We start from the raw sequence: 22,120 nt of genomic DNA, 5'->3' as shown, positions 1-22,120 counted from the left end.
TCAACCTCGTGCTCATGGTGCTAATGGCGAACAACTAACCTAACTGTTCCATCTGCCACCATAGGTGGTCTGATAAGGACAAGCTGTAGCATAGCAGAGAGCAAGGGGACAGGGGGTGAGCGCAGTGCATACACTAGAGTGTTTGACAGCGCTAAGACCCTCCTCCTGGCTGTAATTGGTTGTTTTTGACTGACCTGTGTATTTCTGTAGTTTGCACTGGGAGAAGGCAGAGGAACTAAATTTTTTCACAGATTATTTGTCTCATACCGTACTGTCACAACATAATGACAGTTTTAAGAAATATGTAAAAAAAACTATTTTTTAAAAGATTAACATACCACAGCTTTAAAGAAAGTCTGTCATGATCATTTACCCTGGTTAAAAGTTCTTTTGGGATGAAGCTGGAGGCAAATAAGCTTTTCCACATACAAATGTGTTCAGAGAGGTGTGGGAACTATTCATCAAGTAAAAAACAACAAACATGACTGCAAGTCAAAAGCACTTTCACAGTCCCATTAAAAAAATTAGGTCTTTTCAGTCACACTTAACCTCCAAAATGGCTTCCTTATAACAGTATACAACAAATCTATAGGAACCACCTTTAAAAAGGAAGCCATGCACTGAGGAAAGCTTGTTTTTTTTGCACAGACTAATCAGGTGTAAATATAGTAGGTGTTTCTTTTCAGTGGCGGTGCTAAACAGTACATAGTGACTGCAGCCACAAAATGTGCCATTGTTGATGTTTTTATTTCCATACATATGGAACACATCAGTGTAGATAGATCTTTTGTGCATGTGGCTGTCGGGAGTGATCCGTGTCACACTGCGGTACACAGCAGCGACAGCTTGCAATAATTGTAGGATCACTGTGATTCCTGACAGATGAAGCAAATCCTCAAATCCTTCTTTCTGCCCAAGCTGAGGATCTTCTGACCACTGCAGCAGAGATACTGAAAACCAAGAAGCAATTCACAAAGCTCCTTCCAAAAGCTAAGAGCCCATCTCTCTTCAAGTTGTGATGTATGTGGAACTGTGATGGAAGTATATAAATGGCCCCCTTTATATCCAAAAACTGTTGACAAAGGGATGATTTTAGTTTGCATAACACAGGAGCTGTTGGCCTGCTGCTCGGCAACAGACCAACAGCTCCAATGTTCTCATGACCATTTTTCTCAAAGCAGCTAGTGCGTTTGAGAAAACAGTCTACCTGAAAGTCCACCTTACCTACTCTACTTGTTTCTCAACAACTAGACTGTACTGACCACCACTTACTGTAGGGAATTCACTGAGTGTCAAGTACATCATCCATTGAATACACAAAGCCATCCTTTGAGAAAAGCATTCTCCCTGAAGCCCAACAGAGGCTCAGGATGAAACACTGAGACACCAACAGAGAAGGGGCAGGCGGGAGAAGAGGAGAGGGTTTCTTTCCCCATATATTAGATTCAAGCAAAATCAGAGTCTGGAGTTTGTCCAAGCCTTCCAAACAAACAACCTCTCAGGAAAGCAAAGCTTCACTACTACTGTTCATGTCATCTTCTTCCAGAAGCAGCAGCATCACTTCACTGATCAGCGCAGGATATGAGAACCGGAGTTTGTACAAGTTCTTTCTTCTGGCTTTGAGCTAAGTTTCTCTGGCCTCTGAAATATGGACATGAGACAGGACAAGCATTACAAGCCCACCAAGACACCTCATGCTGTTATCCATCTACTGAACAATATATGAGGAAAGCCCAAGCTCTTACCTGTGAACATTTTCCATGGCTGCTACCTCAGCAAGGGCTGCCAAACTGAAGAAAGCAGGTAACTCTGGTGGTAAGGTGTTCCGCCCAGTCTCCTCTGCTGTGGGACTGCTGTAGCACCTTTTTTCATTGCATAAATTCTGTTGGTTTAATGGCTTCTTATCCTGTTCCTGGTTTAGATCCCCAGCTTTGTTTTCTGTAATTAAATAAATAAATAAATAAAAATCATATGAACATATCTAAAAATTAGCAAAACAAACATTTCACTTATTTCATGATTAAACTGCAGTTACAGCAGTTCGCCACCAGTTGGCACATAGAGCATGGTGAGCATTCCTGACTCAGCGAGCCAACGGCAATTTAGCGCAGTAACGACTGGTCAGTGGAGGCGCTCACTGTCGCTCTTGTCTGTTAACAGTGTTCATCAAATAAAAGAACTTGCAAAAATCACACTGATTAATCATTAAGTGTGCAACACTGACATTTTTTTATTATTATTTAAATGACTAGAAAATCCTCAGTCCAACAACACAAGTCCATTTTCTTTCCTCTCGCTGGTCAAGTTAAAAGTTAAAATCCCAGACCATAAGCACAACAATTGATAAATGGAGCACCTGAGAACTCACCTTCAGCTGCAGAAACACTGCCATCAGCCGTGCGCACCAAGTGTGTAATCCTGGACTTCCTAGCCTTCCTCTTCTGGCTGCCAACCAGCATCTCCATGCTGGAGGCACCATGGATGTCAGGGAACATGGAAGCAGAGGGCTGAGCTTTTGAAACTGAATCCAACTGCCAGCAGTTACTCTGTTCCACTGCAACAATGCGCAAAACAAACATCAATCAGACCAACATAACTTAGACTTTTCACAGTTTGTGACAGGAAAGGTACAGCAGATAAAGGTTTTACATAACACTCCCACAAAAGCACAGAAAAAAGGACAAACAAGCCCTGCACAACAGACAGCCACATTAGTCACAACATTTCAAAACTGAGCTAACAAAACAAAACCTAAGTAAAAAACTGTATTAACTTCATGTAAAATAAAAGAGGATGTTGAACTACAGTTTTTTTCAGTATGAAAAAATATATTCCATTATCTCTATAAGAAAAAGTCAGCATGCTAGCAAAATCGGTCACAGCAGCTGTTGAGGTTCATGAAGCGTTAGGCTTAGGTGGAAACAAAGCATGACATGACTGAGTGGACAAAGTTTTAATTGGATTAGAAGTTAATTTGACTGGAGCTGCATGTAAATGAACTCTGTATTCAGGATTTCACCCAGAAAACTTGCTATGCCCAGTGGTCTAGTGGCGCCGAAGCAGCCACCAGCGGCCCACCAGCGGCGCCACCAGCGGCCCACCAGCGGCCCACCACCGGCGCCACCAGCGGCCCACCAGCGGCCCACCACCGGCGCCACCAGCGGCCCACCAGCAGCGCCACCAGCGGTGCCACCAGCGGCCCACCAGCGGTGCCACCAGCGGCACCACCAGCGGCGCCACCAGCGGCCCACCAGCGGTGCCACCAGCGGCCCACCAGCGGCACCACCAGCGGCCCACCAGCGGCCCACTGTGTTTTTGTGTTAAAAATGTCCAGTTGACAGGAAATGTTAAAATATTACTCGGTAATTATGTTACTGAAAGACATTGCTGACAATACTTAAATCCACAACTATAGTCTTAAAAACAACAAATATATATATATATATATATATATATATATATATATATATATATATATATATATATATATATATATATATAAACTACAATTAAAATAAATATCAATTATTTGCACTTCTGTTAAATCCAAATTAAGTCAGCAGCCTTTTCAGGCCCCCTGGCCTTAAAGGACCCCATAAATGCTAACATTTTAATATAGACCACAGATATAGAAATCTACCATTTGTCTATTGAAAATGTCAGTGCTGTTAAATTTGACTTAATGGTTCCAGCATAGGGGTTGAACGACTTCATATTTTTTAAGGTCAACTACAACATGATAGAAGTCAAGTCGAAGTCGTCTGGTCGCGACGACGTCATAGTGACATAAGCGCAAAATGCTTCACATCAACTTGGAGGCTTTATCAGCTATATTTACGGCAAATATTAATAAAAAAACACTTTTACCAAGTCTATTATGCAGAATTAAAAGAACAAGAAACAATCAGGAAGAATCTGTTTTGTCACGTGATTGGGACTAGTTGACTGGCATCGTAAAAGGTCATTGCAAAGTAAGGAATCGACTAGTCAACTAGTGCAACTCCTAATTCCAGCATAGATAAAATAACAGAATTCAAATTTAAATTTAAGACTTTATGGACCCAGAAAGTTTACTTTGTAAAAGTGCAAAGAACAATCATCATAGTTAGATTGCTTTGTTACCATAGCTACAATCTGAAGCTATGAGGTGAATCTTTGAGTTCTGTTTGTTCACAAATCACAGTAAACTACAATTATCACTTAAGGTTAGCCAATTAAACTAGGTCCCCTGTCCCAGGTTTCTCTAATTCTATGAGAAATGTTGTTAGTGATACTGATGTTCTTAGCAGCAAGACAGGCCCCTAAATCAAATTCTGCTCAAGGCCACATACAACCTTGGACCGACCCTGCATGATGAGCTAAATTTGCTGCACTGTGCTTCTCTTTGCTGGAAACAGAGGGACAAACAGGGAGACTTAATTTATGTGGCCTTAGTAGATCTTCAATTGAGTTTTTAATAAGCCCCACAGAGACTGTTTTGGTTGCCCCAGGTTTATGGGACGAGTTTTCCTGATCTCTGTGCACACAGCCACTCTGCCTGTACCACTTGTCCACTAAGGCGCATCTAACCAAGGAACACATACATAAACTTTACCAGCGCAGACACAGAGCTGGGCAGTATGTGAAGATGTAAAAGCACATGCAACACATAATTCTTTGCTCACACAGATATACCATTCTCACTGCACGCTTAGCGCGCACCTACTGTATATTTGTGTTCACATTGAGCTGCACAAGCTGAGCAAATGTGGTGACTTTTAAACTTGACTCATGTCTAGATGTAGAGTTCTCCAAAGAAACATGAGTGCTTACAGGGGGTTGATATAAATGTCCACACAGGTGAGCCTGTGTCCAGTTTAAGTGAAAGAAGGAGCATGTGATCCGCATCGAGGTAAACTTTAGAGATCCAGTCACAACAGCGCGCTAGGCGGCCAAAGCGCAGAGGAGCCAGCAGTGTGATTGGTGCGCTCTCTTGGCTTCATACCATGTTCAATGCATAAAGTATAAACCCATCTTACAGTAACAACTCTGCTCTGCCAGTGAAATACTCAGCACAGCAAGAACGTGTGAAGTCGGCTTAAGGTAAAAAAATAAAATAAATAAATAAATAAAAATATTTTTTTAATAAAAAACAAAAATAAGCAACACGTAGCCTGGTAGGAGGCAGGTGGCCAGACATATAATACACTGGAGGAAACCCTGGCATTGCTTTGTTCAGTGGAGTGACCTTTGGTATAAACAGCATTCTGACCTTTTGGAGCTTTAGAGGATTCATCTACGCTATAGGAGCAGTCAGTTTTCTTTTTCTTGGCAACAGCTGTCCCCTTCTTATCGAAGGTGAGTGGACTGTACTGTGGCAGGCTGTTGAACTTCTTTTCAAACTCTTCTTCTAGTTTTCCCAGGCTGAAAAATCAAGACCAAAGTTAGATCACAAACGGTGCAGGCAAAAATGATTTGGCACCCATTTTTGTAAGGTTTTAAAGGTTCTAGTGGCCTTTATTTGATAGTGAATTAAAAGGAAACAGGATAACGAGAGAAGGAAAAAGACATGCAGCAAAGGTCACCAGGCTGGGAATCAAACCTGCGATGGCTACTTTGAGTACTAAGGCCTCTATATATGTGGGTTGTGCTGAACCCCTGCGCCACTCCATCACCCCTTTGGTACCCATTTTGGAGGTTAAATGGCTTACAAAGAAATGAAATTATTTCAATCAAGAAGCTCGATTCTGATAGGGAAGGACCCCAGCATCTCATTTCATTGTATTTTAAAAGGATGTAATGTAAAGGGAAACTAAATTTGGAAAATATCTTTTTTTATTGCATAACACAGGAGATATGTCACGTTTTTCCACTGATATTCTTACAAGTTCTCATTGGTGATGAACCCTAAATCCTTAAGACTGAAAGCCCTACTTGCTACCACCCTAATATTTAGCTCTTTCCACAGATTTTACATGACTTAAATGTATTTGTGATGGGATATGACGAACCTCTGTGAAGACTCTTCTTTGGACTTGGACTTTTTTAGCTTCTTGGTATTACTTGGTCCCAAGTGTGAAACTGTCCAGCTGTCCTGACTCCAGTTAGACTCATGATCAAAAGCGCGTAAGCCACCTCTTTTACCTGCAGAAATGAGTCAGCCATATTAGTTACGTTTATCAGCATTCCTTAACTACATATTTTCACAAGACAGGAGTGGAATGTTTAACCCATTTAATCCCACCGGCAACAATTGTTGCCAGACATTTTTTCTAACTTGTGGGAGCTCTCAAATAATAGTTTTGACTTTTGGCAGCTAATTGAAGTTTTAAAATAAAATAATAATGTGTCTACTCTAAGCAATATCAATTTCATGTATCTAGTGTGAAAGGTCACATGACCAGACCTCTTTACTTCCTGCCTGTAACGCTGGAGGTAAAAGTCTGTCACAAACCTGTACAAGAGGAAGTTAGTAAAATAGTTTAATAAACAAATATAAATAAAATATTTTGAACATATGTTCTTTCAAGTGTCTTCTACTGATAAATAAAGAAAATTGCATCCCTTCATTCATCTTTTCATCATAAGAAGAGTGAATGTAAGCATGGCAACAATTGTTGCCGCTAGCATAATGCATAGACAGCACTATGCTATGTGTCAGTGGTTTGCCTGTTTATTCTATATGCCCTGCTGTTCCCATACAGCTTAAAACCATCAGATATTTTAGATCTTCTAGACCTAAAGGAACCTCAAAATGATGTCTTCTACATCACTGTCATTCCCACAGTTGAACCCTTCTCCTATTTCACCCCCCAAAACGCGATCCTTTCCACAAAGTGTGGTCTATGCACTGAATGACCACAACAAGATGACGCCACACCTGAATCTAGTTTAGGACAAGGTCAAGGTGTAGTTCTTGGTCTGGTAGAACAGGAAGAATTTCCTCCCAGATGCAGATTTGTTCATACTAACATTTTTACCTGATTTTGCCTCTTTGATGAAATGACCAAATGAGGTCAAAGGTCACTCGGCACATTGAAACAATGACATCTGCAGAATATTGAATCTTTATGTATCTAAATTATTTCTGAACACTCTTGTAACCATTTTTTGTTATAATAAGTTATGAATGTCATGATTTTTCTTATTTCTTTTATGTGTAAATAGGCCAGATTTGTGTAATGCAGACTATGCAGTTTCCCACCGGCAATAATTGTTGCCAAGTATAAAACCTACATTTTCACTAACATAACCAACATAAAATGTAATAATTCATAAATATCATGTTAGGGAGGTCCAAGGATTGAAATCCATGCACTTATTTTGCAGGAAAAAATTGGGATTAAATGGGTTAATCTATTTAGTTGAGAATTCAAATTAAATACCTCTGTCTATATTGGCTCTCAGTGAAGTTAGCATTCCCTCAGACACAAGAGTTTTGTACAAGGCACCCTTACAGCTTCGCTCGGATTTTCTGGAGCCATGGTTGTGTGTGTTCAGCTCACAGGTTGTGTCACTAGCCTTCTGCTGTTCTTTCTCCTTGTGCTTCTCCTTGTCCTCTTCTTTGGGCTTCACCGGCAATTGGCCGCAGTGGAGCTGGGGAGACACTGGCATGCAGCCTTGAAGGCCTGTGCTTTCACTATTTACACTTTCTGTTTCAATCTTGGCCTCAATGCCAGGCACTACTTTCTTTCTCTCCCCATCAGAGGATCCCTGCAGCTTGCTGCTGTCTTCCAACTCCTCTTCTTTTGCTTTAACCAGTGTCTTAACTTTGGTCTTAGTTTTCTTTTGTGGCAGACCGGAGCTTCTACTCATAAAACTGGGAGGGGTCTTCTTCTTGGATTTATCCTCTTTGTCAATCCAAGCTCCTCTGGCCACTGCCTCAATGGTGCTGTCCACATTTGATTCCAAGTGCTGACAATTTGTGCCCACTCTCTTTTCTGAACATGGGATGTCATTAGACTTCACCTCCTCATATTTCTTGTTCTTCTTTTTGACACATCCACTTTGGCTTGTATGCTGAGCAGTGGGGGTGGATGTTCCAGAGGAAGGAGATGGAGGGGAGGGCGATCTATGAGAAGGACTACAGCAGTCAGAGTTGTCTCTCTCCTCCTTAACTCCTGGCTTCATGGATATTTGCTTGAGTGTTGCTGTGGAGCAGTTGTCATCGGGCTGAGACACTATTGAGTCTATTTTTCCTGCTTCTGATGCTAAACACATCTAAAAAAACCCAAAATAAAACGATTACATTATGTGAATCTGTATTTTCGAAAATATCCTCCACATATCCTATATAATCATGATTCTATTCAAGACATAAAACAGCAGGAATGGAGTGAAGACCAGTCATTCCAAGACGAATACCAAGGCCAAATATTTAGGACTTCTGACAAATATTTCAGGCATTGCCTTTTGCACACCAAAAATGCAAAGATTAATGGGAAAAAAAGCTGTTAATTATTCAAAGTCTAGTTTGATCAACTTAGAAATTTTGGTACAAGTCACTGCAGTTTTTAACTAATTGTAGAAATGTACATATAAAACTGTTGTATAGTTTGTCAACATTTTCTTTTTACTGTGTAGCTAAATAATAGTATTAATAATATACTGTATATTGTTTTGTTAAATATGAGACACCATATATTAGTAAGCACAGATCTCAGAGATAGCAATGTTGGCTCCTGTGTGTCCAGCCCTCCTGTGAGACTCGATCCTACTGGATAAATATCGAATCCGAATAAAAAATTCAACTTCAGAACTCTTAAAATATATTAGCCAACAATTACTGCAGTCCAAACAGTTTGGTATAAAAAAGGTGTTCTTGAAGTGTCCTTTAAATACATTAACTGACAAGGAACAAAAATAGTAAGTTCTAGATACACATATCACTATTCATCAGATGGGCTATTTTGGAAATTTGTCAAAGTCTAAGTTTAAATATTCGTCCTAAAAGATCCTAAAAGATTGACATCGATATGGAAATTTGGTCGATCAAATCTAATGTATGCTATTACCTGCAAAAACATGGATTTATGAAGCTCTGTTGTCAACAATATTTTGACCTTCCTACACCTGTATTCAAGTATTCAAATTTTAGATCCTGAGACATGGTTACGTCATTGTCTTTATGACATTAATAATTTAACATGCATCTTTTAAAGACGATTCACTTACCTCTGCAAGCTGGAAGAGAGCTGACTGTCTGTATGGTTTTCCTTCAAGGGTGCCTGACAAGGAAGACTGAACACACCATGACATAATCAGTTCTCCATCGTGTTACTTCCTGGTATTATATAATAATTCTGTTTGATTCTAACAGACTGAATAACATACATCTAGACTTCAGCTTTTACTATGTTAAGCAATGAAATTAGCTGGCTCTTGATGAAACCAAACTGTTTAAGCTGTCAATTAAAACATGCTTAAAAGATGAAAAACATAACTGAAATAATTTATATTTCAATATTACTAGTCACTTTTTAAAAGTGCACATATTTAATCTGAAGCTTTCAGTAAAATAGTAAATGGTCTGGATTTTTATAGTGTTTTATCAAGTCCAGAAAAACCTCACAGCGCTTCACACTACATTCAGTCATTCACACACATTCACACTCTGATGGGGGCAAGCTATTAGATTGTAGCCACATATGTAATTCTGTCAAATCCATAATTTGACAGTGTAAAAGGTGTACAGAGTAGAAAGACACAAACAATGGTCTTCTCACTGTCCATAGTTTCTATCAGTTCACTAATTAGCATCAGACCAAACTTTACCTGTTTTAGCTTAGTTAGAATTACCAAAATTATTTATTTTTACTAAATGCCAGAAAACATGGGTAGAACATTTTTAGAATATTTTTGCAACTTTCCTCAAATTCAGTAGTTTATATACATTTGGTCAATAGTATCAGGGATAACTTCTTTTGGGTTTCCTTCCACAAACTTCTCACTAGAGGTGTGCCGCTCGATCGGCCGAATTTCCGTGAAAAAGTGTATGATCAGTGATCACCGATCACTGTCTCTTGCTGCCAATCATCAAAACTGATCACATTTATCTCACCTCGCAGCTTGCATGTGCTTTTAATCTCCTCTTTTCTTCACATTGCGCAAGCGCACGGCAACAAATCCTGTCTTGTGGAACTTTAACACTCTGAGAGTGAATGGGGAAGTTTGCATGTTGCGGCGGAAAATTACCTCAGGGGTGAAGCACATCAAAATGCATCAACACAATAAATTTAATATGGCATTTAAAAAACTTGACGGGGTTTGGCTACATCGAGGCTCAATGCAGGAAAAAGGACATCCGGAGCGGCCAGATAGCAGGTAAAGCAGCACACAACTACCAAAACTCACCTGGAAGAGCATGACGGTCAGAAAGCTAAACAAATAACCTGAAAAATAATTTGTGTTCGAGCTAGCGGTGTAAGACGCTGGTTGTGCTCCTGCTCTTGGACCGCCGCTACGAGCTACTGGTAGTAATATTTTACAGGTGTAGAGCCGCTCAACCTCCACCAGTTTAGACGTTCACACCGAACGTCTGCTTAAAGCTGTAACTTAAAAAAAAAAAAAGATTTTAGATATGTATTAAAATATGTCTATTATGTCTAAATTGGGTGAATTTATTGCCAGATAATTTTGCCAATTTGCCAGACAATATAGTATAATTTATACCTAAACAATAAAAGCAATCTGGTATATTGATGAGCAAAGTGGCTCCAAAATAAGTCTGAATTCATGTGGAAATGTCATGGTGAATGTTCTGAAGCTTAAAAAACTATCACAAACTTATTGTTTAGTTTAAGTTTGTCTGTGTGTGAGCGGGAGTGTCCCCTAGCAAGGTCAATGATGAAATATTCTACACACCAATATAGGTCATGCTACAATTCCTCATGATCTTAACAGACAGATATTTGCCCAGTTTGGGGTCCTTTAAAGACCTGAAATCATGGGGTCTGAGATTCACTGTGGAATTGCAGGTATAGCGCATTACTTAATTGGATTCCCATATCCAATTTTTACAACATAGGAAATTCCTGTTTACAATTACAGGGATGTGTAACAATGTGGATGTTTCCATCAGAGCCATGAACTTAAATGATAAACACTTCTGCATCAGTTGCTTTGTAAATAAACTTTTTTTTCCTTTTCTTTATTCAACCTGCATTTTATTAAGTAAAATGTTTGAGGCCTCCTGATCATGTCTCCTGATTCCGAAATATCAGAAAAGACAAAAAAACATTGTGCAGAACTGACATTTTGTTCTAAATTTTAAATTAAAGCTACAGAATACTTATGCTATAAGTGCATTTAGGATTGTTCACAAACCTAGCTTAGGGAAGCATTTACTCCGCCAACAAACATCAGTTTGCTGTATGTGCTTTCCTTAAATCATTTAAATGACAGTCTAAAAACAGTTTTTTTGTCTTATGAGTATTACTATTTCAGCCACAAGGTGGCGACAAAGTATTTCCATCAAAAATATGACTCTAAAAACTCAATCATTAGTTATAACAATACCTGCCTCTCACCTGAAACGTTCGCTGGAAATGGGCACCAGCACACCTCCTGACCCCAATAGGGACAAGGGTGGATGGATGGATGGATGGATGGATGGATGGATGGATAGATAGATAGATAGATAGATATAACAATACTGATAGACTGTACGTAATGTATTCCTACCTCTTCCACTAGGGAAAGCCCTGTCTTCATCCTGCTGTCAATAATATCAGGCACTCTGTTGGGAATTGTCTGAGACAACATCTACAGAAGGTATATGAACAAAAATTGGTTAGCTTTATGGTAAGTTATAAGTTCTAAAAAGATAATATCTTGTTAACTGGGTTTGTTCAATTACCATTTAAAGCAATTCTGGTAAGTTAAGGAAACGCTAATCACATTGTTAAAATTTCAGATAAAAAAACAATATTTACAGTTATTAGTGTGAGCAACAATCTATCTTATTTAATGAATTATTTTAAAGGCCTTTTAGCACTGCAAATACTATATTCGCTTTTCCACAGGCAATTTGCACACTAACCAGTTTGGTAGTGAGCTTTTCCATTTTATGGTCTGTTCCTCTTTATTATGGGGAGATGTGAGCGTGCAGCAGCTGTGTTCAACTCTGCTGATGTTTGATGGACTAGAATAAGCCCAGATATTTAATTTTATCTTACAGCAATTCATTGCTGATCCAAACATAATGATGAAGGCCCACATCATATGATTATTTCGCTATGCATGTAAATATAATTGGATTTAGGCAATACAGTCAAAAGATGTAAATTAATAGCCATGCATAAATTTTATTATTCTTATTTTTAAAACCAAATTAAAATAAAATTCACATCACAAGTTAATATAATGTAGTTGAGGTCTTGTGCAAAATTCTGTTCCCCTGTGAAATTCTGTTCCCGTGTCGGGAGCGCGCACTGCAGCCAGAGAGGCGGATCTGGCCATTTTCCTGACTCTTCTGATCAATTTCTCGGTAAAATAACTCATATAAATCATGTCAAGGTTGTAACTTTTAGTGTAATCGGCAGCTAACAAAACTGTAAAATAAATAAATAAATGAGGTCTTGTGTGGAGGTCTTCTTACACTGTTTTGTGTTGTTTTTAATGGCGAAGAGAATCTGTCTTTTTCCAACTTGTCACTTAAGCCTGACAAATAAGTCAGACACACGTAGTTTGTATTTATAGTTTTTCATTGCTGATATAATAGGATGGAAGCTGGCTGTAAGCAGGGCACAACAAATTAAGACTTCCTTAAAAAATGAGTGTAGGCTTTCTCTAAAATCCCCTTGTAATGTAAAATATGACAGATTACTGGATAAAAGAAATTTCTAGTTGTTAATTTTGGGTGGCTCAATCATACTATCACACAAAACAACCATTGAGATTTTGAAAAGATTTGCTCTCTATTTGCCAAAGTTATGAGGGGGGAACCAAATATTTCAGCTGCCTGAAATAATCTGTTTCCCCTCCATAACATGGGAACAAATTAATTTACCAGCAAGTCTTTACCTGTGCTTATTCCTCTCTTCATGAACAATAAATCTTGTAAATATGGTAACATTGGTTTTTTATATGACAAAGTTATGAGGGGGGAGCCTCTCCTGGCTGCAGTGCGCGCTACCGAACAGATTTTCACAGGGGAACAGAATTTCGCACAAGACCTGCCCGAGCCACGCCGGATTTGCTCATGGAAAACGAATCTGGCCGAGGCCACCGAGACCTTAGAGGCGGGCTACTGGAAAAGGGTCTTTTCTGGAACCCCGACAGCTTTGTTTCCATTCGGGTCGGCTGGAAAGGCCTGGTTTAAAGAAAGCTGTTGATTGGTTCATGGGCTGCGGGGGCGGGTGAAGAGATGAGTTATCTTTCAGATCTCTCAGTCAAAGTTTTAGTTAGATTTTCTCAATGTCCGTCATTTTGACTAACAGCATCAATACTGGTCAATCTATTTTTATCCATCAAATTTTAAATAATAATAATGACATATTCAATTGAACTTAATTTCTTTTCGGCTTAATTAATATTCATCATATTTACATCATAAAAACACAAACCTAAAAAGTCATAAAAATACCATTGTCACCAATTTGAGAAACCAGTAACAAACATTACATTTTGATGAGTACCATCATCAAAATGATCAATACACAGATATCAGATGTGTTGGTCAATGTTCTATTTATTATGGTTCAAAAGCAACTCTAAACAGGTGGGGGTTTAGCCTTGATTTAAAGCAGTGGTTCAGAAAGTGTGGGGCGCGTCCCCTAAACGGGGCGCCGTTCCATTGTAGGGGGGGCGCAGGAAGCAGAATGGATGAATGAAAAAAAAAAAAACTGAAGTGTTTCACTGTAAAGATGGTTTGTTGTGTGTTTTGTTTCAACCTGGAGTGTGAAATAAACTTCAGTGGAATTTGAAAACAAAATATGTGTATAGGTTTCTGTCTGGGTGAATAATGTGTGTGCCCAGTTTGTTCCAGATTTATAGTACATAGAAGTTGAAATGTATACCCTTTTCTATCTACAACTCTATAACTCTTATGAAGCAGCTGAGATTGTTGTTAATGTGCTATACTGTATAAATAGACTTTGAATTTAAAAAACTTTGAACTAAACGACACAATCATGCATTAAGAAATAAATGTCATTCTTTTTCACACTAGTTAAAGCCCATTCAGTTTTGAAAGTTACCATTCCACCAGACAATTTACTACCAAACTATCATTTTCAGAATTATAGATATTGTTTTCTATTTATTACGTAATTCTGAATAATGTAACAATTGCCATTTCTATTGTAGAAAGGAGCAGAAGGAATTATGGGACTTAGAATAAAAAACAAACCTCTTTAGTTTCCTCTGAAAAGGAGCTTCCTTTAATGGCTATGTCAGGTAATGTAGATTTAGTGCTGGGAGAGATCTAGAAAATAAAAAATTTCTAGGGTTAGGCAGATAATAGAAAAGAACCGTCAAACTTTTAGAAACACAATCTAAAATCGAAAGCATATTTGTAAATGAAGAACCTCAAAAACTCCGTTTATAGACAACTCCAGTGACAGTTTTTGCCTCAAAAGATGTTTGAGAGAACCCTACCTCCCTGTTTGTGAGGGCGTGTTCACCAGCTAACAGCAGCATGCTCAGGCCTCCCATCTTTGTGGGGTCTTAAAATGAATGGCACAAGTTAGAAAAGTAATTTAATTCTTCATCATCTTACTACTATGCTATTAAACCCACCTGCCATGGCAAAGTTCAACTGGTGCAAACTGTCGCTTTTGGGCACATTTTTGGCAGTAGAGTCCTTGGATGAGTTGCAGGAGAAGGACCACACCTTTTTGCGAGGACAGCTGACATGCTGATAGGAAGAGCTCTTGAGTGGCTTGCTTGTAGTGGGACACCACTTATAGCCTGGGTTTGCCTTCATAAAGGCATCTTTATACTAGAAGAACAAAATAAAAAGAAGTGATCTTGTTGAAAACAAAATCTGTATAACTGTAGCCATGTTTCAATCAATCAAAATGAAAACACTTGTTTTCATTTTTCTGATTTGTATTTGGTGAAAAGTAGAAAAAACACAAATAGTTCTTTTTACACTGCATATTTATCCACTACCTTCTGTGGGTCTAAAAGAGTTGATGAGTATGTCCATTACCATTACTGTTCACACCCTTTTTCTTTTTTTTCTTCTGCACTGAGGAGTTATGCATTGGGGGTATTTGTGAACGGTCAAAACGTTCAAGAAACGAGGATCAAACCTTAGAGTCTCATAATATATTTTGTATATGTGTTGTGACATTGCCCTAGACATTGTGACATTTCAGGGCTAGGTCTTTTCATAATCATACTGTTTTTTTGTGTGAAGCAATATGGTAAGCATTAAAACAATTTGGATAGGGAGAAGAGGGATTTGGAGAACTGAATATATAGTGGTCTCTTTTTGAAACCAGCTTTCTTTCGTTGTAATAATCTTTTATGTTCACTTTACTTGTTATTTATGCCCTTTTTTCCATTGTGTCATGTTTTCTTCAATGTCCTCTTTGTTAAGTTCTTATTATGTCTTCAGTAAATAGAGAACTGACCAACATCACTTTGATGGACTGGAATGTCTGGGGACTAAGTCATCCAGAGAAACCCAACAAAATATTGTCTCATCATTATAAGTTTAAAAGTCACACTTTTTACCTACAGGAAACTAATTTGATGAATGCGTCTAGAATACTCAGAGCATGCAATATTTTCACTCAGTTTGCACTCACAAGGTGAACAATTTAATAGGACAGTCAATTCACTGTTTATCGTCCTAACTGGGATAATATGGATTTCCTTAGCAATCGTTTCTCCGTTTTACCAGATCACAGTCACACAGTTTAATCCTGACTGTAGAACTGAATTTGAGTTCAGTGAATCAATACGTTTAAGACATATGGAATAACGGATCCCTTAATATTTACATATCTGTCATCCAACCTATTTTCATTTTTCTCCTCAGTACACCCAATATGTTCAAGAACAGACTACTTTTTAATTCACCAAAAAATGTTGCCTATGGTTACCCAAGTAAACTATCACAGCATAGTAATCTGGATCCTTCTCCGATAATTCTGGACTTCAGCTTCCCAGGAAATATGTCTTCCACCTTTTCATAGTGGTTTACTGAGTTCATTAATACACAAATAGATATTTTTATTGAACTGAGTGAATTATCTGAAATAAGTAATACTTATGATATTAATGCTAGGTTTAAGAAGTCTTATGAAAATCTGTGTGCTTCTGAAGCTTGTGATTCAGCCCTAGTGGAAGCAATTTTCAGTAATTTAGTTATGCACATTCTAGATGACACAGATAAATATAAATTGAAAAACAATACTACTCTATCAGAATTAAATTAGGCCATCAACAATTTTTAATCTGTTAAAGTTAGCCCAGATGGGTTTCCCACTGAGTTTTGTGAGCCATTTGAACCTAAATTAGTCCCTTTACTATTAAAAGTCTTCAGGAGGGTTTTAGACAAGTGGCCTGACCTACAACTATGACACAACTAGCTATTTCAATGCTACTCAGAAAATCAAATTTTTTTCTGAGTGTCAAAATCATCACAGAAAGATCACTCAAACTCAAAACACAAAAATAACGTTCATCTTTCTCTCTGAACGGTTTAAGGATTTTGATGTTGGATCAACAGAAATAAATGGGGTGCATTTACTTCCTGCCCTCCATCTGTATTGGGTGATGTCAGTGCTACGTCATCTGAAACCCAGCAATAGAGCGAACCTCCCAACAAACCCTCATGTCAGTTATAATGGTGAAGGTACTGATGCTCACAGCGATACTCAAGATATGTGTGCCCCTTTTCCAGTCTGGCTCTAATGGTCCCGGCTCGACTTTACTCAGCTCGCTTTGCGAGTGTTTCCACCGGCCTTTGTTCGAGGCTGGCCCTGCTTTTTAGGTCCCTGCTTCGGAGCTCGTGAGTGATGCAAGCTTCGCTCCTGTTCACTGATTGGCCGTGGGTGTGGTCAGACGTAGCAGAGAAGAAACACAAATGGCCGCAAAATTTCAAACTCCCTGCAACACGGAAGTGATGGAAGCTACAAGCAAGCAGTGGAACAATGAGATGCCGACTTTTCTTTGCATCGGACTTCAATATTCAGTGGTAGCTTAATGGAAAAGTGAGGAACGAGTCGTTTTTATCAATGTAGCGGAGAGAATGAAAAGCCTCGGTTAGCCGCTTTGGAGCCTGATGCAGCCCCACGGTGAAAACCGACTCATGCAGAACCCTGCTGCTGCTCTCCAGCCAGGTGATCAGTTTGTAGATAAATTTGTCTGGTTTTTACTATATTTTATGTTGCCTACATACAGTCATGGAAAACATTTGAAACACAAAGTCTGCTGTATTTATATTGCTCAAACACAACATACGCATTTTCTGAAGATACTCAGTTGCGCATTCCTTGGGATTGGAGTGAGCTGTTTATAACTGTCAATACTGTACAGCATGTTGCCCTTCATTTGTTTTTTATGTTTTATGTTTGTGTGAATCTAAATGCTACGACTGTTCGTCATTTTGCTGTTGCACCGGAGTTTCCCCCGTTAAGAGATAATAAAACATATTATGATATATATATGATATTGTATTATTCTAAAATGGCTACATATCAGTTCTCTAACTGAACGATTACAAACTATTTATTTTACAGGACATAAAAATTAACAATACACCTGAAGAAAACTAGAGTGGCATTTTATCCATAGCTGTATGTCTGCATAGGTCTAAAACTTACAAGTAATTATGTTTTGTCTTAAATTTAGATGACTTTCCAGTTATTTATAAGAGTGTAGGAATGGTACAAAATATTTTACAAGGTAACATGTCTGTTTTAAATCATTTCTATGTAACTTCCACATTAATAACTCTGTTATTTGTCTACATTTATATGCTATAAGCTATAACATCTGATTACTTTTCCCAGGGAATAGAAGAGGAGGAACATGGCTGACATGATGGTGCTGACATGAACTGTCAGAACAACGACTGAATGTCCTATAGGAGGAAGCAGCTACCAGCACTGAGATGGCAGAGCTCCATGTCGGAGACAAAAGACAAGACAAAACAAAAGAAGAAAAGTAAAAGCTGTTGAGCTCTCATTGAACAAAGTCTCTTTTTTTATACTCACTCCACACATTATTGTACAAACAGCAGTTTGAATGGCATCAAGGTCCTAATACAATCCTCCCAAAAATGTGAGGAGCTTTAGACAGAGTGGAAATAACATTATATATGTATTTCATTGACATTTAACATTGTAGATTACCAAGAAGGCAACCAAAAGTGAACATACATTATTATCAGGGTTGCTATTAACAAGACCCCAAATACAAGTCATGTTTGTTAATTTCTACTTTGTACAACATCATTCTATCCACTCACTGTTTAGCTGTCTTCTAGGAAAATCTTCAATATAAGAAAGTGAGAAAATGTGTCCAAAACCTGTAACCTTGATTAGTAAAGATTGAGTTTAAACTTTCAAGCCCCCGATCAATTCTTAGTGACCAAAATGTGAAAACATGGAAGGTTTGAATAAAACTAGAACCAGTCAGATTAGAAGGAATACAGCTTTATTTGTTTTTAGATGAATCAGATGAATCATAATTAAACGTATTGAGAAGTTAAAAACAACAGATTGTTGTTGTTGTGACTCTGTAAGAACATCAGCCACATTTCTTTTTAAATTAGAAATGTTTCATCGTTTCATCAGCACATTGAGCTCATCTGATTCCTGCTCCAGAAAGGTGAAGGTCTCTGGACATCCTGAAGGTAAACACCGGCAGGCAGTCAGGAAGACGGACACTGATGAGACATCCTACAACTCAGAGGCTGCAGGAAGAACCACACTGATGATCAGAGGCGGCAGTTTACCAACATCTAAAAACACATTGGAATATATTATGAATGTGTGGCACCAACATGCAATTCTGACACTATTAAGATATATTAGGCACTGTATTACAAGTTTTATAGTTGGAATACAAAAATCATTGTTAGCTTACCTTGCATTGTCTGAGCCACCTGTTTTCCTCCTGCTGAAAAGGAGTAGATCAGCTATCCTCACCACAATCGAAGTATTCCTCCCACTGAGCATTTTCTTGAAATCTCAGAAAAATCACAATCAGGCTGTAAAAAAATAGCTCAGTTTTCTCTTCTTCTTTTGTCTCAGAAAAACAACAACTCGCGTTCGGTCCCATAGTAATGAAGCACAGCACATGGTGCCTGGAGAGGGGGGCTATACACCCCACCGCCAGGAGGCATCAACCTGCTGTAGATCGAGCCGGGCCTGTGGAAATGCGTTCACTCTGAAGTAGAGCCGAGCCGGTTGAAAAGAGGCATTGATGAGCCATTTTTGCCTTCCCAGCCAACATTAAGAGTGTAGTATGTGACTTCCGGTCATGTCGTGGTGCTGAACGGACGTGCGGTGGAGCCCTCTCCAATTTCCTTCTAAAAAACTAAATTAACAACCTGTATTATCTTGCTTTTCGTTTCTTTAGTTAACTGTACTAGTTATCGCTGACCAAAAGGCACCAAAGAACTCAAAACCAACCTCCAAAAAGGCTTTAATAACGTCTATGTTGAGCCCAGCGCAACAGTCTAGGACACATGTGTCAAACTCAAGGCCCGCGGGCCACATGTGGCCCGCTACGTCATTTTATGTGGCCCTCTCCCCCCCACCACCGTTTTACAGCCCCATTGATTGACTTCAAATAAGTTTTGAGCACGAATTGACTACAAACTACATCTCCCATAATGCCTTCCGATTGTTACCAGCCAACATTACGGCTTCTCGCCACTAGAGTGCAGCAGAGCCACCTCAAGCTGATTATTAATTTTCCCAGCGAATAAAACTGAAGCATCGACAAGCTAACAAGCTAAAGAGCGAAGTTCAGTGATGTTTCAATCTTGGACTTTTACCGTCTCCTGCCCCCTGATTTGATGCCACAGCTTCGACTCCATGCAGCTCGTGTTTTTTGTCCATGTTTGGAAGCACCTATCTGTGCGAACAGATGTTTTCAATAATGAATTTAAACAAGACCAAACACAGATCGCGCATTACTGACGAAAACCTACCCGCCATTTTGTGGATTTCCACAGAATAGAACTAAAACCAGACATCGACGAACTGACCAGGGGAAAACATCGGTAAGCACGAACAAACTAAATTTAAATAGAATGAATGTAAAACCAAAACTCAGTATACTGGAATATGCATATAGTTTATTGATTTTGCTTGTGTTTTGTGTTTATTTACAGAACACAACACAAAGAGGATGTGTGTGAGTTGGTGACAGGGTGAAGAGGATCAGCTTTGTGTTCAAGGACAGGAAACATCACCTCATTGTTTTGTTCTTATGTGAAATACATGTTGGTTGTGTAATAAATAACGAAAAAGTTTTGTGAATGAAGTTGAGAGTTAATATCAAAACTTGTTTTTATTCTTTGTCTGCTTATCTTTAAAGCAGACAAAGATTAATTTTTCCAGTGAATAAAACTGAAACATCGACAAGCTAACAAGCTAAAGAGCGAAGTTTAGCTGAGCAGATTAAAAATACTGAGCATATTTTTAAACTGCTCAGTTTAAAAAATATTGTAATTTTTAAACTGAGCAGTAATTTTACATCCATGCAAACTCAAATGTAATATTTAAAACTTGAATACATAAAATCAGTTATTTAACAATGTGAGGTGTTGTTTAATTTATTTTTAACATTGTATTTTCATACATTTATGCTAGGGTTGCCCAAGTCTAGTTTTCCAGACCTTTCACTCTGCAACTTTAGATGCGTTCTTTCTCTAACACACCTGGATCATTGACTCATTCATAGGCCTCTACAGAACTGAGTTGCTGCTAATGAGGGAAGTCAACTTTTTGTCTGGGGTATGTTTTAGCAGGGACGCATCTAAAAGTTGCAGTCTGGAGGACTGCACTTGGGCATTCCTGATTTATACCGTCATTGAGTTTGACACCCCTGGTCTAGGAGTAGCAAGCTAGCTAGCGTTAGCATGGCCTACAGCGACGGGGCAGCTTAGTTGGCAGTGGCTCTTCGGATATGCCTCCCTTCAACAACGAATCCACAGTCACAGATGGTGATGGTCTGGCGGCCATGGAAGCAGGTAGCTCTAGTGACCTCGTGGCGGCTATTAACTCGATGAAAGATGACTTTGTGAAGAGATTTGATAGCCTGCTAACTGCTATCCAGGGGGTGCGATCGGATATAAGAATTGTTGCCGCGCGTGTTACACAAGCTGAGGACAGAATCAGCGCTAGCGAGGATTCTATTGCTTCCCTGCAAGCCGATAACACTGCTACGAAAACTACCATTGAAGCTCTGCAACTAAAGATAGACGACCTGGAAAATAGTAGTCGCCGTTCCAACCTCCGTCTTATCGGTCTCCCTGAGGGGACTGAAGGTTCTGACATGTGTGCATTTTTGGAGAAATGGCTGCCTGAGGTGCTTGGTGCAGAAACGTTCCCGATCCCGCTGATCATAGAGAGAGCACACAGAGTCGGGCGGGTTGACGCTGCGGGGACACGGTCCAGAGCGGTGGTCATGAAGCTGCTGAACTACGCGGACAAAGTCCGGATCATGAAGGCTGCCAGGACGAGGGGAGAAATACGTTTAAAGAATAACAGAGTCATGTTCTTCCCGGACGTTTCTGCCGAACTTCTGAAAAAGCGCAAGATATTTGACCAAGTGAAAAAGGATCTGTCTTCTATTTCTCTGGAGTTACCGGAGCTGCGCTACGGTGTTGTTCACCCGGCCACACTTTTGGTGACCTACAAGAAGAAACGTCACGCTTTTGACAAGGCAGCAGAAGCGGAGTCCTTCGTCCTGCAGCTCCAGCGGGAGCAACCTGGTTACGAACCAGGTAGAGGTCCAAGAAAGGTGAACAATTATATGACGTTGTCTAATCATATCTCACTATGTATGCAAATATGGTCACATATCTGTAAGTGCACTTCTATATTCATATCTTTTCAATTCTTTGACTTGATGGTTTATAATGGTTATTAATGCAGCTCTATTTTGTGTTTAATACACATGGTCAATTTACAACATGGTTAGGGTAACTAAGGTTAAGACATGCAAA

The 22,120-nt window shown here is 39.1% G+C and overlaps 1 protein-coding gene across 4 annotated transcripts in view; it reads right to left on the bottom strand.

The window, feature by feature from the left end:
- Positions 1 to 258: 258 nt before the first annotated feature.
- Positions 259 to 22,120, bottom strand: part of bbx (BBX, HMG-box containing) — a 37,614-nt gene continuing 15,752 nt past the window's right edge. For all 4 annotated transcript variants that reach the window (XM_023342224.1, XM_023342223.1, XM_023342226.1 and 1 more), the window contains 11 exons: positions 14,719 to 14,920; positions 14,578 to 14,645; positions 14,330 to 14,404; positions 11,662 to 11,742; positions 9,154 to 9,219; positions 7,365 to 8,199; positions 5,991 to 6,123; positions 5,252 to 5,403; positions 2,369 to 2,554; positions 1,746 to 1,938; positions 259 to 1,641 (listed from right to left, as the gene is read on the bottom strand). In XM_023342224.1, coding sequence (XP_023197992.1) covers positions 1,563 to 1,641; positions 1,746 to 1,938; positions 2,369 to 2,554; positions 5,252 to 5,403; positions 5,991 to 6,123; positions 7,365 to 8,199; positions 9,154 to 9,219; positions 11,662 to 11,742; positions 14,330 to 14,404; positions 14,578 to 14,645; positions 14,719 to 14,920 — 2,070 coding nt within the window. In that variant the 3' untranslated portion in view covers positions 259 to 1,562. The remainder of the gene's footprint in view (positions 1,642 to 1,745; positions 1,939 to 2,368; positions 2,555 to 5,251; positions 5,404 to 5,990; positions 6,124 to 7,364; positions 8,200 to 9,153; positions 9,220 to 11,661; positions 11,743 to 14,329; positions 14,405 to 14,577; positions 14,646 to 14,718; positions 14,921 to 22,120) is intronic.

The sequence above is a fragment of the Xiphophorus maculatus genome, chromosome 11, assembly GCF_002775205.1.
Source record: "Xiphophorus maculatus strain JP 163 A chromosome 11, X_maculatus-5.0-male, whole genome shotgun sequence".
Taxonomy (NCBI): domain Eukaryota; kingdom Metazoa; phylum Chordata; class Actinopteri; order Cyprinodontiformes; family Poeciliidae; genus Xiphophorus; species Xiphophorus maculatus.
The sequence above is the reverse complement of the archived record's forward strand: the minus strand, read 5'-3'. Positions and strand labels throughout refer to the sequence as shown.